At 39.1% G+C, this 18,524-nt stretch overlaps 1 protein-coding gene across 1 annotated transcript in view; it reads left to right on the top strand.

The window, feature by feature from the left end:
- Positions 1–18,524, top strand: part of AP2B1 (adaptor-related protein complex 2, beta 1 subunit) — a 149,688-nt gene that overhangs the window by 58,831 nt on the left and 72,333 nt on the right. The window contains exons 12-14 of the mRNA XM_011999417.1: positions 1,594–1,759; positions 3,849–3,947; positions 13,156–13,415. Coding sequence (XP_011854807.1) covers positions 1,594–1,759; positions 3,849–3,947; positions 13,156–13,415 — 525 coding nt within the window. The remainder of the gene's footprint in view (positions 1–1,593; positions 1,760–3,848; positions 3,948–13,155; positions 13,416–18,524) is intronic.

Genomic DNA, 18,524 nt, shown 5'->3' with positions numbered 1-18,524 from the left:
TTTTTTTTTTTTTTTTGAGACAGAATCTCACTCTGTCGCTCAGGGTGGAGTGCAGTAGCGTGCTCTCAGCTCACTGCAACCTCTGCCTCCCGAGTTCAAAGATTCTCCTGCCTCAGTCTCCCGAGTAGCTGGATTTACAGGTGCCTGCCACCACACCCGGCTAATTTTTGTATTTCTAGTAGTAGAGACAGGGTTTCACCATATTGGCCAGGCTGGTCTCCAACTCCTGACCTCAAGTGATCCACCCACCTCGGCCTCCCAAAGTGCTAGGATTATGGACGTGAGCCACCATGCCCTGCCTAAACTTTTTTTAATTAACTTCTGTTTGTTTTCAGACAGGATCTCACTGTGTTGCCCAGGCTGGACACAGACTCCTGGGCTTAAGTGATCCTGTTGCCTCAGCCTCTCTAGTAGCTAGGATTACAGGCCTGTGCCACTGTGCCTGACATTTAAACTTATTGATTGAGGGTGAAGATGTGTATCTGAATGTGATTGGTGGAGAAATGTGTCCATTTCTGGTTTATGGTTAATAAGGAGTTAGGATGGTTTACTTTTAAGAAAGCAATCAAGAGCCTGGTTTAATCAGTAGAAGTAGGCAGATACTTAGTTAAGTGTACTATTTAGTTGTCCACATCTAATTTATTATACAGAGTCATTCTAATGGTTAAAACTACATTAGCCAAGGAGATGGATTCAACATGGTAAGCCTGAGAGAGCAATAGATACGTAAAAATGAGTATTTGAATTACTTCTTTCTTTGGAGAAATAAGTCATTAGTACAGGTACCTTTAGAAGAACTAACATAAAGAAAGATGTCTTTTATAAAAAGGAGAGATAAGTGGATTAAGGGACAGATTTACCATTTCTCATCTGGATACCGTTGTTGTCTAACTTCATTTGCCTAAAAATAAAGTGGAATTTCTGTTCCTCTCTACCGTGAAGGCAAAATGGAACAATAGGAAAATTTTCTAATCTACATATATGAAAGATTGTTACAAATACAAGGTAGTGGTATTATCTTACACCACTGGTTAATTTTTCCTTGTAAAAAGAACAGATGGCAGTGTGGCTCACACCTGTAATTTCATCACTTTGGGAGACCAAGGCGAGAGGATCACTTGAGGCCACAAGTTTGAGACCAGCTTGTCAACATAGCAAGACCCCCACCTCTACCAAAAAAATTTTAAAGTTAGCTGAGTGTGGTGGCACTCAATTGTAGTCCTGGCTACTCAGAAGACTCAGGAGGGAGGATTGCTTGAGCCCAGGAGTTTGAGGTTACAGTGAGCTGTGATTATGCCACTGCACTCTAGCCTGGGTGACAGAGTGAGACCCTGTCTCAAAAAACAAAACAAAAGAACATCTGATGAATTTTTATAAAGGTTTTAAGGTCTAGATCTTAAAAAATAATTGAAGGGAAATTTAAGGCATTAACATTTTCTGACTTAAAACCTGTACGTTCTCTTGACTAAAAGCTTTTACAGTTTGGTGGTTTGGTTTAGGGTTCCTTGTTTGTGGTTTTGCCTTTAGCCTTCACTTTTAAATATAGTTCTTAGTTTTGCCCTCAATAACCATAGTTCATTTTTTTCACATCAGGTATGAAAGTATCATTGCCACTCTATGTGAGAACTTAGACTCGCTGGATGAGCCAGATGCTCGAGCAGCTATGATTTGGATTGTGGGAGAATATGCTGAAAGAATTGACAATGCAGATGAGTTACTAGAAAGCTTCCTGGAGGGTTTTCACGATGAAAGCACCCAGGTAAGTTCTTGTCTCTTGTCTTTCCTAGTAGTTTTAGATGTCTTTGGGGAGATTTCAGAGAAAGCAAAGGTTATAGGCAGTTTCTTCTATGTCTATATTTATATATAGTATGTTCATTTTTCTGCCAACAGGGATGTCCCTTTTCAGTTTTACTGATTTTTTGTTTTTGTTTTTGAGACAGAGTCTCGCTCTGTTGTCCAGGCTGGAATGCAGTGGCAGAATCTTGGCTCACTGCAATCTCTGCCTCCTAGGTTCAAGCAATTCTCCTGCTTCAGCCTCCCCAGTAGCTGAGATTACAGGTGTGCACCACCACACCTGGCTAATTTTTATATTTTTAGTGGAGACAGGGTTTCAGGCTGGTCTTGAACTCCTGACCTTAGGTGATCCACCCATCTCGGCCTCCCAAAGTGCTGGGATTATGGGCATGAGCCACCACGCCTGGCCGGTTTTACTGAATTTTTTTTTTTTTTTTTTTTTTTGAGACAGTTTCACTCTGTTGCCAAGGCTGTAGTGCAGTGGCAGGATCTTGGCTCACTGCAACCTCTGCCTCCTAGGTTCAAACGATTCTCCTGCCTCAGCCTCCCGAATAGCTGGGATTACAGGCATCCACCATCACTCCCGGCTAATTTTTTGTATTTTTAGTAGAGACAAGGTTTCACCATGTTGGCCAGGCTGGTCTTGAACTCCTGACTTTAGGTGATCCACCCACCTCGGCCTCCCAAAGTGCTGGGATCACAGGTGTGAGCCACCGTGCCAGTTTTACTGATTTCTAATGTTAAAAACCTGCATAACTCAGACCAGTAGTTCTCAAACTTCAGTAAGCATTGTTAACACCTGGAGGGCTTTTTAAAGCACATGTTGCTGGGCTTCACCCTGACAGTATCTGACTCAGTAAGTCTGAGATGTGCCTAAGTATTTGTATGTTTTACAAGGTTCAGGGTGATGCTGATGCTGCTGTTAATCCAGAACCGCACTTTGACAACCACTGGCTTAGAGCAGTAGTTACCACTACTTTTTTATTTTCTGTCACCTAAAAATGACTACACTTTTCTGTTAGTAATGGCTGTGGCTCATTACAGCAGGGATTTTTCATTTAAGGCTGTGGTGAGGTTTGAAAAGATTATCTTTGAATGAAAATTCTGAGACTGCTTCTCACTTTCCCCTACCAAAATTAGAGCCACGGGACCAGGAAGCCGATAAATTATTAAGCCCTTTTTTCTTGGCATTTGTACTCAAAGCAAATAGAAAATTATACATGTAATCTACCATAGCAATTTTAATAGACCTAATTCAAGGAGTATGTACAAGTCAATAGCTTTGTGGTTTAGCAGCCAACTCTTAATAGGCTGTAACCTGACATAATTCTACTGTCCTGGCTGTTGCCCCAGTATGACAGATGATTCCATAATTCCCCCCAAATTGTAGCTTTTGGTAGAAGTAAATAATGAAGGACTTGCTCAAGAGCCAATATTATCACCATCAGTATGTTAACATATACTTTAAGAAATGTAAGCCAGGCTCAGTTACTCACGCCTGTAATCCCAGCGCTTTGGAAGACTGATGCAGGAGAATTGCTTCCAGCCAGGAGTATGAGACCAGCCCTGGCAACATGGCAAGACTACCTCTCTACAAACAATACAAAAACAAAAACAAAATTAGATGTAGTGGCTTGCACCTGTAGTCCTAGCTACTTGGGAAGCTGAGGCAGGAGGATTGCTTGAGTCCAAGAGTTTGAGGCTACAATGAGCTATGAATGTGCAGCCTGGGCAGTAGAGGGAGACCTTGTCTCAAAATAATAATAGTAATAATAATAAACACAGGTAACTATCTGGCTTAGAAACAAGCAATATTTTGTGCCAAAAATGCATTTTGAGGATAAAAGGATAGAGTTTTCAGTTGAATACCTTTGTATTTCCCACGAATACTTTTGACTGCTCTTGTTGATATTGAGTTTCAGCCTTTTGTCTCTTAACCAAAATCAGAAAGGCTCCATGGTAATTCATAGTTGGGGAAACACCACTTTGGAGATGATGGCAGGGAATAATGCCAGTGCCGTTCTTTCACTGTATCACAAATTATGTCTGTTTAGGTGCAACTCACTCTGCTTACTGCGATAGTGAAGCTGTTTCTCAAGAAACCATCAGAAACACAGGAGCTAGTCCAGCAAGTCTTGAGTTTGGCAACACAGGTAAGAAATCTGGAAAAAGAGAGATGTTGATTTGTCTTGTTTCAAATTGTAGGAAATTATGAAACTCTTCCTAGGGGATTCATTTGGGGAAGTTTTGTTTGAAGGAAGTATGACCTTTAGATCTTGTTAAAATATTAAAACAATGCCTTTTGTTCAGCTGAATTGTAGCTAATTGTATGGCTTTTAAATGAGTTGACTGACTCCACTTTTCATATTTCATGAAAATTGAACCTAGACTCTTAGTTTAGTGAAGGACATACTTAGATGAAAATGACATGGTCTGATAGTACCTGCTTCACTGTGACTTCATTTCAGCTTTCAAATGAAAGTACCATGTGCAGATAAAAGATGCCTGAGCAAAGTTTCATTCATTGTTCTACCTTCCAGAGTGTTTGCCTTTCTCTTGGAAATTAAGTGCTTATGCTGCTTCCTTGAATTATTTGATATATTTGGATCTCCTTGGAATTACTTGATTTTTTTGGTCAGAAGAAAAGAAGTTTAGATGGATTCTGATCTCAGGAAAGTGACAGCTGGCCTTAAAGATCAGGTCATTCTATTAGATCCACAGAAATCAAAATAATTAGGTTTTCTAGTATAACTGGTATAATGATCATCAGTCCATTCATGATTTAGTAATGTTCTTAATTGGATTTGCTAACAGGCTGGCATTTTAGCAGGCTGTCAGGGTTAAGATGTGTGTCTGCAAATGGAATATGATTCAGATATCCAGTTTACCATTTTTCTCTCTTTCTCATCCCTTTATACTGGTGCGTAATCAAAATTTAAAACCCTTTCACAGTACTTTGCCTAGTTCTGAGCCATAATTTTTCCTGTTACTAATTTTACAACTTTAAAAAATGTATTTGTATGAGCTTGTACAACTTTAAAATAATTTATTTGTACAAGCTATTTTGAAGTATTTTAAAAACTTTCTTAAGGATCTTCCTCTGCCTGAAGCAAAGCAATTTATAAGCATCAGTGGTTAATATTAGTATTGAATTGAGTGTTCTGATTTCCTGTGTCTGGATCCTTGATTAACCCATTTGAATCTCTAAGATGAATTCAAAACAATTTCTTTATTCCTCCCACCCCCCCCACTTTTTTTTTTTTTTTTTTGCACTCTTTCATGTTTTAATTTTAAACTCCTAAGTCAGGGGTGTGCAATGTTTTGGCTTCCCTGGGCCACGTTGGAAGAAGAATTGAGAATTGTTTTGGGCCACACATAAAACACACTCACAATAGCTGATGAGCCCCCCCAAAAAAAAAATTGCAAAAGAATCTCATAAAGTTTTTTTTTTTTTTTAAGAATATTTTAAGCCTATTGTCCTTTAATCACCATTTGCTTACACATTGAAATGTAAAACAGGCAAAAGAGAAAGAAGGAAGAAAGGAGGGAAGGACGGAGGGAGAAAATTGAGAGAGAAACAAAGATAAAAGAAAAAAGAAGAAAGAAGAAAGGAAGGAAAGGAAGGAAGGAAGAAAGAGAGAGAGAGAAAGAAAGGAAAAGAGAAGAAGGATGGAAGGAAGGAAGAATAAAAGAAAAAAGAGAAAGAGAAAGAAGGAAGGAATGAAAGAAGGAAAGAAAGAAAGAAAGAGAGAGAAGGAATCTCATAAAGTTTTAAGAAAGTTTATGAATTTGATTTGGGTCACATGTGGCCCCAGGTTGGACAAGCTTGCTGTAAGTGGTCACATAGAATGACAGAATTAGAGCAGCTCACATTTGATCAAAACAATTTCTAAAGAGAATTTTGGCCTTTCTTCCCCTCTGCTTACTGTAAATATCCAAGCAAGTATGTTTGGTAGTTTCATCTGTTTTCACAAGTTCTCAACCCTATCATCATTGTCTGTTAAGGCCTATGTGTTTGTATGTAACAGGCACCATAGGAGAGCTGTATTACGCATTCTGGCCAGATTTCACACTCAGTCTCATTACCTCTTAAGTATTTATCAAAATTTGACTGAGATAAAGTATTTAGGAAGGATTGCTTAAAGGATACACGTAGTGCTGTTCTTACAGATAGTCTGAAATTCACCTCTGAATCAAGCCTTATTAATAGACATCTGGATACCTGTACTGCATTGTTTTTGACCCCTAATAAAATTGCTTTTACTAAATTACGCGAATACTATCAGTCTGTACTAATAACAGTCGTCATGGAAAACTACCCAATTTGGATCTGTTGTTAGCTTGTTATCAAAGTCATTACTTTTCTTTGTGAAGCCCCATCAAATTCCTGACAAGTTTTGGAATTTTCTGTGTATCAGTGTAGCATGCCTGATCAGCTTTCTTTTCCATATTGGTTGTTTGAAACCTTAGAATCACATTTAACCATCTCCCATGGAAACTGTGTAGGCCATTGTGGCATGCAGTTTCCTGACTCTAGTTTCAATTAATGCTGTTTAGCCTTAGATGCAATTTTCATAAGCTTCCTAGAACAGGACAGGCTAGAAACTCACTTAATCCTAGCAAGGGTTAGGAAACTATTTCTGTTTTTATAGATGAGGAAACTCAGAGAGGCCTAATTATTGTGGGGCAGAGGTAGAACTCAGACTCAGATATGTCTGGCTCTAAGGTCCATGGTCTTGTCCACTGTGCTATGCTTCCTCTAGTCTGAAGGTTAAGAATGACTTGGAGAATACATATTCCCTGCCTGAAGCAATATTAAGCATAAGCCCATATGTATATGTGTGTTTGCTAGTTTTGAGGTCTTTGTGGATGATTGTTTCATACTATAAATAATAAGCAATTTCTCAAGGCTTGCCTTTTTTCAGTATTGAGTCTAGCTCTGTCACCCAGGCTGGAGTGCAGTGGCATGATCTCAGCTCACTGCAGCCTCCGCCTCCTGGGTTCAAACAATTCTCCTACCTCAACTTCCTGAGTAGCTGGGATTACAGGTGTATGCCACCACGCCCAGCTAATTTTTTTTTTTTTCAGTAGAGATGGGGTTTCACCATGTTGACCAGGCTGGTCTCGAACTCCTGACCTGAAGTGATCCTCCTGCCTTGGCCTCCCACAGTGCTGGGATTACAGGTGTGAGCCACAGAGCCCACCTGAAGGCTTGCTTTTTCTATCCAATTAATTTTTCTGTCTAATTAATTAATTAAGTCTGAGAAGTTATCATAAAAGAGTAAGTATGCTGCTGGGTGCTTTGGCTCACGCCTATAATTCCAGCATTTTGGGAGGCCGAAGCAGGCGGATCACTTGAACTCAAGAGTTCAACCAGCCTGTGCAACATGGCAAAATCCCATCTCTACAAAAAATACAAAAATTAACTGAGCATAGTGGCACACGCCTGTAATCCTAGCTACTTGGGAGGTTGAGGTGGGAGGATCGCTTGAGCCCAGGAGGCAAAGGTTGCAGTGAGCTGAGGTCGTGCCACTGCACTCCAGGCTGGATAATACAGTGAGACACTGTATCGGGAAAAAAAAAGGAAAAAAAGAATAAGTATGCCCATGTAAGTCTTTTCACATGGTTCTCTTTTTTCCTCAAGTTTGTGAAATAAGAACCTAAATATTTATGGCTGGTGAGTACCAATTTAAGTTTAGGATGCAATGTGGTCTGCTGAATTGTGTTAACTTAATTGGGTAGTGAGGTTCTGGTGATGCTACTTCCACTGATTCAGGACATGACTGAGCAAATTTCTTTCATACTGCTTTTCTTCTGTCTGTAAAGTAGAGTTAATTAATACTGTTTTTACTTGTGCTGTGAATTAAGTGAAGTATATATATGTGAAATCTTAGTGCTTTTAATTTTAAGTAAAATGGGAGTATAATTAAAAATATTATTAGGGGGGAAAACCCAACTCTTGAATCTGAGGCTTCATTTCAAAAATTTATCATTTTACCTGTTACACAGAAAGTCAATACAGTAGTCGGTTCAAGTCAGTAAAGAATACAAACAGAGGCCGGGCGCGGTGGCTCATGCCTGTAATCCCAGCACTTTGGGAGGCCGAGGTGGGCAGATCATCTGAGGTCAGGAGTTCGAGAGCAGCCTGACCAACATGGAGAAACCCCATCTCTACTAAAAATACAAAATTAGCTGGGCGTGGTGGCATGCGCCTGTAATCCCAACTACTGGGGAGGCTGAGGCAGGAGAATCACTTGAACCCAGGATGCAGAGGTTGCAGTGAGCCGAGATTGCCCCATTACACTCCAGCCTGGGCAACACAACCTACACTCTGTCTCAAAACAAAACAAAGCAAAATAAAACAAAAAAATATCTAGACGTTAGTAATTATTCTTTGTGATACATGGAAGAGAGGTCTTCATGTTTTTCTGTCTATGAACTAGGGGCCACCATCATCAGAATCACTTGGGCTGCCTGTTAAAAATACTAATTACTAGGCCCTACTTCTGATAGAATGAATCAGAATCTCTGAAGTATGGCCTCTGGGTTCTGCACTTTCAGTGGCATTCCTGGCATGTTAAAATGTTGATGCACATTATAGTTTAAGAATTACTGTTCTAGTGCTGGCCTGGTAAGTATTATTTTGGGAGCTCTTCCCCTGAGGAGGGCATGTGGGTCTTAGCAGTACAGTAGATCCAAAGCCAAATTATCTGAGTCACCAAACATTTAATGGCAACTTAAGATCACAAAAAGGTCCCGTATTTTTATTTATCTCGGTCTTGACGGTCTGAATTACTGTGGCCTCCATGTAAAATATGAGGTAGTTGGTGAGGGCTGGCTTACAGTAAGACTAACAGGTCATCCCTCAGAACAAACAGAGTTTGAGCAGTAGGAGATTCTTCCCTACTCCTGACTTTTCAGTCTTGGGAAATTTGCACTCATTTCTCATAGGATTGTATTTTTCAAGTTAGTGTCTATTTAGACTTTGATCCAGTAACTCTATCTCCAGCAGTTTGCCATATAGCAGCATTTCAAATAATTTGTGGAGGAACTCTCAAACTTTTTTCATATGTGTGTATATATGTATGTATATATATACACTTTTTTTTTTTTTTTGAGATGGAGTCTCACTCCATTACCCAGGCTGCAGTGCAGTTGTGCAATCTCAGCTCCCTGTGGCGGCCTCCTCCACCTCCTGGGTTCAAGTGATTCTCCCTCCTTAGCCTCCCAGGTAGCTGAGATTACAGGCATCTGCCACCATGCCTGGCTAATTTTTGTACCTTTGGTAGAGATGGGATTTTGCCATGTTGGCCAGGCTGGTCTCAAACCCCTGGCCTCAAGTGATCAGCCCACCTCGGCCTCCCAAAGTGCTAGGATTACTGAGCCACCATGCCTGGCTAGATTTTTGAATTTTGTGAATCCCTATGGGAATTTTTCTTTTTTTTCTTTTTCTTTTTTTTTTTGAAACAGAGTCTCACTCTGTTGCCCAGGCTGGAGTACAGTGGCCAGATCTCAGCTCACTGCAAGCTCCGCCTCCCGGGTTTATGCCATTCTCCTGCCTCAGCCTGCTGAGTAGCTGGGACTACAGGCGCCTGCCACCTCGCCCGACTAGTTTTTTGTATTTTTTTTTTTAGTAGAGATGGGGTTTCACTGTGTTAGCCAGGATGGTCTCGATCTCCTGACCTCATGATCCGCCCGTCTCGGCCTCCCAAAGTGCTGGGATTACAGGCTTGAGCCACCGCGCCCGGCCGGGAATTTTTCTTTTGGGTCATTTGGTTAAATTGTTTGCATTACATATGGGAGAAATAATTTGAAGAAAAAGCATTTTATTTTGATGAGTATATTATTAAACCATGTATTATAAAGTTGAATACCTTTAAGATATTACTGGCACATAAAGACAAACTGAATTTTCTAAGTTAATAAGATAAATGCAGTGTTTAATTGTGTAATAAAAACCATACTTTACAAATTCTAAAGTACATGGACTTTAAGGACTGCATATATAGCTTAAAGTTTAACATTTAATTTATGTATAAAAAAATGTGGGAGAGAGGGGTTGCTTCCCTGACCTGATATTTTGAGAAACTTGTATTCTGCTCTTTTTAAAAAATCAACTTGTTTTTGTTTTATAATGTTTGAGCTTTGTTTTCAAATGAAAATCTAAATAAGGAGGTTTCAGGCTGCTATTTATAAACACTTAGGTGCAATTTAGTCCCTCAACCTCCCCCCCCAAAAAAAAACAAAATCAACTAAATTTCTAATTATCACTGTTTCCTTTTTTTAACCCGGGCATTTCAAATACTAGAGACATTTTGATAAGACATTCATACATATACATATGCATATACATACATTTCTATTAGAATAATACAACTTATAAATGTGGTAAAAATTATCTTGAGATAAAATTTACTGTTTTAATAATTTTATTAATTTGCTGTATTGCAATGTTCTTTATGCTTTTTGTCTTTAACCAACAATCCATTATAAGTGCAATTTAAACAATCTGTGACTGAGAAAAACTATTTGAATCTATAGAGTCAAAAATAATCAGGGTAACTGCTGCAATTGAACTGGATGATAAGGGCCTTAAGTGGCTGAGTCATGAACCAATTCATCTACTCACTTAGAAACTAAAATGGAAGCCCTCAAATTGTCCTATTTTAAAGAAAATATTTTTTGTTTGGTTATGAGTTTTTTTGGTTTTCGGGGTTTTTTTGTTTTTTGGGGGGGGTTTTTTTTGTTTTGTTTTGTTTTGTTTTTGAGACGGAGTCTCACTCTGTCGCCCAGGCTGGAGTGCAGTGGCGTGATCTAGGCTCACTGCAACCTCCACCTCCTGGGTTCAAATGATTCTCCTGCCTCAGCCTTCCTAGTAGCTGGGACTACAGGCATGAGCCACTGTACCTGGTCTGGTTATGAGTTTGAAATACAGAAGTTGAAACAGGGACTTATTGTTGCCTTTAATAAGTTGCTATTGGAACAACTCCTGCATAAATAAATGCCATCATATAGACATACTTTTGAGGTAGGTACCAGGATATTTATTGCCACTTTATAATGATCACACAAAAAATAAAGAAATAAAACAATAGGCCAGGCATGGTGGCTCATGCCTGTAATCCTAGCACTTTGGGAGCCTGAGGTGGGCGGATGACTTGAAGTCAGGAGTTCGAGACCAGCCTGGCCAACATAGAGAAACCCTGTCTGTACTAAAAATACAAAAATTAACTGGGTGTGGTGTTGCGTACCAATAATCCCAGCTACTTAGGAGACAGAGGCAAGAGAATCACTTGAACCCAAGAGGCAGAGGTTGCAGTGAGCCGAGATCACACCACTGTACCCCAGCCTGGGTGACAGAGCAAGACTCTGTCTCAAAATACATATATACATACATACATACATACATACATACAAAACAATAATAAAGGTAGAAAGGGAAAAACGGGCAACAGTCTAAATGTCCCTCAGTAGGGGACTAATATTTAATGGTGCAGTGGACGTTACAGTGGAAAAGTGCAATTGTATACATCAACATGGAGAACAACTTCAAAACAGTATATATAATATGAAACTCGTTTTATATGAAATAAGTGTGTGTGTGTCCCATCTGGACAGATATACACCACATTACTAATCATGGCTATTTGGGGGATTGGGAGTTGAGATGGAGAAGGGTTGGATAATTGGGGGAAGTTTTTTTTTTTATGTCATACACTTATAAATTGTGATGCGGTATGTTTGGTAATAATTTCTTTTTAACCGTGAACATGTATACAATTATTTAAAAACCACCATAGCACAAAACAAGACCACCAAATTCAAGTGTCACGCCTTTTGGAAGCAGTTATGTCTTCTCTTTAACAGTTTTTGATTATTTAGATAATAGTACCTTTCATACTCTATTGAAATAGTTAATATTATGTGAGCTCCTTAAAGTCAGGCAGTGTATTGTTACCTCTTTATTTCCAGGGCCTAGCCAGTGTCTCAATAGGAGGTACTTAATAAATATTTGCATGAAGGAAGAAGGTATGAGTACAATGTATGTAAGATATAATATATGTTATTAATAAGCCTGCTAATATTTAAAGCAGTTAAAACATTCTTTTTTTTTTTTTTTTTTTTTTTTTTTTTTTTTCACGGAGTTTTGCTCTTATTGCCCAGGCTGGAGTGCAGTGGAACAATCTCAGCTCACTGCACTCCGCCTCCCGGGTTCAAGTGATTCTCCTGCCTCAGCCTCCTGAGTAGCTGGGATTATAGGCATGTGCCACCTCACCTGGCTAATTTTTTGTATTTTTAGTAGAGACAGGGTTTCACTGTGTTAGCCAGGATGGTCTCAATCTCCCGACCTCAGGTGATCTTCCCGCCTCGGCCTCCCAAAGTGCCGGGATTACAGGCATAAGCCACCATGCCCAGCCCTAGTTTAAAAAATTTTTATGTTCTAAGGCCGTCTCAACCAGTTAACTTTTACCAGATTAAGCATTAGTTTTCTATTCCTTATTTCTGTTTGAATTTGAGTCTTAGGATTAACCCATCTTAATTTATAGTTACATCCCTTGAAACATTAGAGATTACAGAATTATGACTACATTAGAACCATATTGAGTTAACACATTTGCTTGCTTTTTGAGACAGTCTCACTCTATTGCCCAGTCTGGAGTGCAGCGGTGCAGTCATGGCTCACTGCAGCCTCAACCTCCTGGGCTCAAGTGATCCTCCTCCCTCAGCTTCCTGAGTAGATGGGACTACATGTGCATGCGGCTCTACACCCTGCCCTGCTAATTTTCTTATTTTTATTATTATTATTTTTTGAGACAGAGTTTTACTCTGTTGCCCAGACTGGAGTGCAGTGGCACAATCTCAGCTCACTGCAACCCCTGCCTCCTGAGTTCAAGCTATTCTCCTGCCTCAGCCTGCTGAGTAGCTGGGATTACAGGCACGCGCCACCAAGCCCAGCTAATTTTTGTATTTTTAGTAGAGATGGGGTTTCGCTATGTTGGCCAGGCTGGTCTCAAACTCCTGACCTCAAGCGATCCACCCACCTTGGCCTCCCAAAGTGCTGGGATTACAGACGTGAGCCACCGCGCCCAGCCCGTCCTGCTAATTTTTTATATTTTTTGTAGAAGCAAGGTTTTGCCACGTTGCCCAGGCTGATCTCAAACTCTTGGGTCCAAGTGATCCGCCTGTTTCAGCCTCCCAAAGTGTTAGGATTACAGGCATGAGCTACGAGCTACCATGAAATATCTTCTTAATACCCCGTCTGCATAAATCACTACAGCATTGGTTGATAAATCCAGCAGTTTGGGTTTCTGTATGGAGAACAGTTTCATCTCTACCTCCTTGCCTTTGCCTTTTCTTTAGGATTCTGATAATCCTGACCTTCGAGACCGGGGCTATATTTATTGGCGCCTTCTCTCAACTGACCCTGTCACGGCTAAAGAAGTAGTCTTGTCTGAGAAGCCACTGATCTCTGAGGAGACGGACCTTATTGAGCCAACTCTGCTGGATGAGCTAATCTGCCACATTGGTTCTTTGGCCTCTGTGTATCATAAGCCTCCTAACGCTTTTGTGGAAGGAAGTCATGGAATTCATCGTAAACACTTGCCAATTCATCATGGGAGGTAAGAAGGTGTGAACTGTCTTTGAGTGAGAAATGACTCTGTTTAGACAGAGTTGGTCTTCTTTATGCTTTTATAGTCTGGAAAAGAACTTGCTGTACATTTTTGCAAACCTGCTACTGTACAACCCCAGGGAGCTCCAACTGAATACCAGTGACCACATATAAAATGGGTGAAAGACTCCTCTGTGTTCCAATCTAAGAGTACATTATGGCTTTAGAAAATTGTGGTGAAGACCTTCTAAATTGATGAAGTCTGAAAGTTGCTTAAGTCTGCGGTAAGAAGAGAATAGAAATAATCCCATAGTTGAAAACTTGGAAAAAAGCCTGTGTATACATTTAGCCATCTTGACCCTTTACTGTAGCTTTTGTTGAGCCTTATGGAAAGTTAGTAGGTACAACTTATGCTGTAAAACTGTTAATGAAATAATATTTCAGTATTGTTTTACTAAAAAAAAAAAAGCCTGACTTCTGTGTGGACTTAGTTTTTCAGTTACCTGTACCTTTTTAAATTGGCCATTTCAACAAGGAAATTGATATGAACAGGCTCTTGGGTAACATGGAGCTCTTACTTTGTAGCTGTCCTAAAGTTCTAATTAGGGAGAAGAAACACTCTAATAAACTCTTATAATGGGTATCTCAGAATCTTTTCAGAATCTGATTCCTTCATCAATCATAATAGACCTTGATCAAAGTAGGATTTCCTTCCAGAGTAGTTAGAATAATTGGGCTTTTATTAATGAGTGTCTTGTTCCATTGTCTAATGTATATTATTGTTTAAGTGGTTTTTGTGAATGGCCGAAGTGTAGTATTTATTGCTTTACAAATTGGTGTGGTCAGCATTTTGGGCTCTATGTAAATAGACTGTGGATTCAGACAAATGAAAAAGAAACAGCAACATCCAAGGAGATTATTAATCTTTCATGATTGAGTTGAATCTTTGGTTTTACAGCAGGTGCTATAATTTTAATCCAGAGGAGATATGAGCTTCATAAGGATTAGTCCTTATAGTAAGTTAGGGTGTTTCTCCTTGTAGGCAAGCATGTTTAACATTCTATAGATGAGACTATTTAACTTCTAAGAACTTCTCCCAGTCTGTGCTTCAAGTTTCGATGTAGATACGGAATTTCTGTTGTAACTTCCCTCTGTAACTGTGTTTGTATCTAGCCTCCTGATAACTTTTAACCCTCACATGGAAGTGGGAAAATGAATCAATAAGCAAAAACAACCCTTTCTTAAATGCAGGGAGAGAACCAACATTAAGTTATCTAAAAAGAAAGTGTCTTACATAAGGCCTTTATCTGATTAATAGCCTTTAAGTTCTTATCTTCACAATTTCTTTTGTGGTTCCTTTTTGGATAACCTCCTTTTTGTCTGTTTGTGCATGTTTTGTGTTTTTAAGGGAAATGCAAATATAAGGAAAATCTGTTTTGATATAAATGGGGATGATACGTTGCTGCAAATGACATGTCTGTAATAGTATTGACATTACCTAGTTCTGTTCTGCAGTGTAAGATTAATAAGTGATACACCTCTCATAGGAAACAAAGCAACACTTTAAAGCCTTATTCTGCATCTTCTAGAGGTTTAAAAATGCTCACTTCACTAGGTCTTTTAAAATCACCTGGGAAAGAGAGAAGTGATTTTTTACTTGGATGTTGCTTACTATGCTTATACTTGTCAGCTGCTTCGTGGGGGTGAGGTAGTAAATAGTTGTCTAATTCGGAAAAATCTCACCTTTGAAAAATACTGCTTTGATGACAGTTATGCAGTTATTTCTCTTAAAATTAGAAATGTCATTATATTAATTTTCTTGTATTTTCCATTGAGAAAGGATGTATAATAATGATGTATCATATTCTTCTAGAATCTGTAGGATCATTTATATCTTTTCATTGAACTCACTTCTCCTATTATTCATTCCATTAGAGTGAAGAAAAATATGTGCGGAATACCTATTCTACCTTCTTTTTAGACATACTGATAGAACCATGTGTTCTGTCACATTTTCTAAATGGTATATGTCAGAAGATGACAGAATTTCATGTGTAGAGAATATGAAAGATTTTATGTATTTCTTGCCAGGTGTATGAAATCATTTCCCCTTTTTATTTCTTAAAGCCTTTTCATCGTGACTTCCTGGACACTTTTTCCTTGTAAATCAGCTTTCCTAGATTGTATCTCTGTCATTAATCTTTGCAGTTCCATGTTTATTCTCTTCTCTGGTTACTGATCTTGGTTGTATCAAAAGGTTCGATCTGAACCTTTTCTTTCTGTGTTTCTCTACATATTCCCTTAGGGAAATTACCCACTAACCACTAATATATTACAGAGCTTTACCAGTTAGACCATGTTTTCAGTTGATTCTTGCTCTAATAAAACCTTATGCTTCCGTGATATTGTTACCATTTTATTGATGAGGAAATTTTGTCTCACAGAGGTTGTTGCTTGCCAGAAATTATGCAGCTAGTAATTACTGGAGCCAACACCTAATCCCCTGCTTTTACCACCACCCTACACTGCCCCCCACCCTCATGTTTTCACCTGAGATGTGTATGTGAATTTCTAACCAAGCTTACTTCTCTGACTGCCAGTCCTTTGGTTTTGTTGTTTTTGTTTGTTTGTTTGTTTTGTTTTGTTTTTGAGATGGACTGTCACTCTATAGCCCAGGGTGGAGTGCAGTGGCTCAATCTTGGCTCACTGCAACCTCTGCCTCCTGGGTTCAAGAGATTCTCCTGCTATAGCCTCCTGAGTAGCTGTGACTACAGACGTGTGCCACCACATCCAGCTAATCTTTTTGTGCTTTTAGTAGAGATGGAGTTTCACCGTGTTGTCCAGGCTGGTCTCGAACTCTTGACCTCAGTAATCCACCTGCCTTGGCCTCCCAAAGTGCCAGGATTAGAGACGTGAACCGCCGCGCCCGGCTGGAATATGAACAGGTTCTCAATTACCCAGCCCAGTGCTCTACCCTGAGACTCTGGGTGTGAGCCACCGTGCCCAGCCCAGTCCCTTGTTTCTGTCAAGCTTCTCTACTTGTTTTTCTTACTTATTTTATCAGAATTGAGAACTGCGCATAAAAGTTTTCCTGTCATCCTTCTAGATTCCCCTGTGATTATTAGAGGTGTAACTAATCTTTTACTTCTCAGTTTTTGTTTGTGTCAAAGCTTACCTAGGCTTTTTTAGAAGAAAACATTTGTTTATTAATTAAATTGTTACAGTGTTTTTTTACTTTTTTTTTTTTTTTTTTTTTTTGAGATATAGTCTCACTCTGTCTCCCAGGCTAGAGTGCAGTGGCATGACCTTGGCTCACTGCAAGCTTCCCCTCCTGGGTTCAAGTGATTCTCGTGCCTCAGCCTCCTGAGTAGCTGGGACCACAGGTGCCTGCCACCACTCCCAGCTAATTTTTAATTTTTTTGTATTTTTAGTAGAGATTGAGTTTCACCATGTTGGTCAGGCTGGTCTCGAACTCCTGACCTCAGGTGATCTGCCCACCTTGGCCTCCCAAAGTGCTAGGATTACAGGTGTGAGCCACCACGTCTGGCTGTTTTTTTGTTTGTTTGTTTGTTTTTACTTTTTATCATATAAATCTTAAAATATGCAAGATAGAGTGGTATAACAAACTTGGATATACCTATCACTCAGTTTCAGCAGTTATCAGTATCTTGCCAATGTTATTTCATTTATTGCCCCACAGTTGTTTTTGAGATGGCTCAAATATTTTAAATCCAATCCCAGACCTCGTTATCTTTTCACCCATAAGTACTGTACTTGTTATCTTTAACAGATAAAGACTTGAAATTACAATGTTATCAAGCCTAACAAAATTGGACATAATTACTTAATATCATCCAATAAGCAGGCTAACCTACTTTCAGATTTTCTCAGTGGCCATTCTCTAGTCTCGTTTAGAGTTTATGTAAGATTGGTCTTACTTTTTCCTTAAATGTTTGGAGGAATTCACAGTGAAGCCATCTGAGCCTGGAATTTTCTTGGTAGGACTTTTACTTTTTAAATTGACATCTAATTTATAATAACCTTAGCATTAAGGTTATTGCCTGACCTTTGCCTGGTCAGGATACCACGGCCATTGAACGTATGTCACTGGGCAGGCAGTGCCTCTAATACTGGTAATGCTAGAGGTGATGTTTTTGGTAAACAAGCTGGGTACTTTTTGTGATCTTTCCTTAGAGCATGCCTGTGTCGGATTAACAGTATAAATAATAGGGTGCTTATTATATTGTTTATTAATGTTAGGCTGTCAGTGGATTATTCTGGTCTGATGTAAGCTTATGCAGTGGAGAATATCTTCATGTTACTTATATTAACATTATTGCTTCTATTAAGTAATAGATTAGTCCAATCTGTTAGTAATAGATTAGTTCACTAATCTTAGCATTTAGTGTTCAATGAATGTTTACATATGTATACACTCATATAATCACTACCCTGATCAGATATAGAATATTTTCAGCACCCTAGAAGGTTCCTCATGTTCCTTTACTGTCAGTGTGCACACTCCAGAGATTACCACTGTTCTGATTTCTATCGCTATAGATTCATTTTGTCTCCGCCTGAGTGTGATATAAATGGAACCTACAGTTTTTACTCTTCTATGTCTTGTGTCTTTTGCTCTACATAATGTGAGGTTAATCTGTGTTTTTAGTAGTTTGCTCCTTTTTATTGGTGTGTAGTATTCCATTCCATGAATATACTATTTATGTCTTCTGTTGCATCTTTGGGTTATTTCTAGTTTGTGGCTGCTATGAATATTCTTGTATTTGTCTTTTGGTAGACATATACGTATTTATCTCGGGCATATACCTAGGAGTAGAATTGCTGGATCGTAGAATAGGTTTCTATTTAGCTGTAGGAGACACACGCTGCCAATTTTCCAAAGTAGTTGTACCGGTGTATACTCCTAGCACTGTATGAGTTCCAGGTAATCTACATTGTCAGCACTGCTTGGTATTATTGATCTTTTTAGTTTTAGCCATTCTGGTGAGTGTATAGTGGTGTCTTGTTATAGTTTTAATTTGCATTTTCCTGTTGAGTAAAGTTGCTAAGCACATTTTCATGTTACTGTATCCTCTTTTGCGACTTGCCTGTTTTTAAT

Source organism: Mandrillus leucophaeus, unplaced genomic scaffold (assembly GCF_000951045.1).
Source record: "Mandrillus leucophaeus isolate KB7577 unplaced genomic scaffold, Mleu.le_1.0 Scaffold590, whole genome shotgun sequence".
Classification (NCBI taxonomy): Eukaryota; Metazoa; Chordata; class Mammalia; order Primates; family Cercopithecidae; genus Mandrillus; species Mandrillus leucophaeus.
This window is presented reverse-complemented; position numbering and strand designations above follow the sequence as displayed.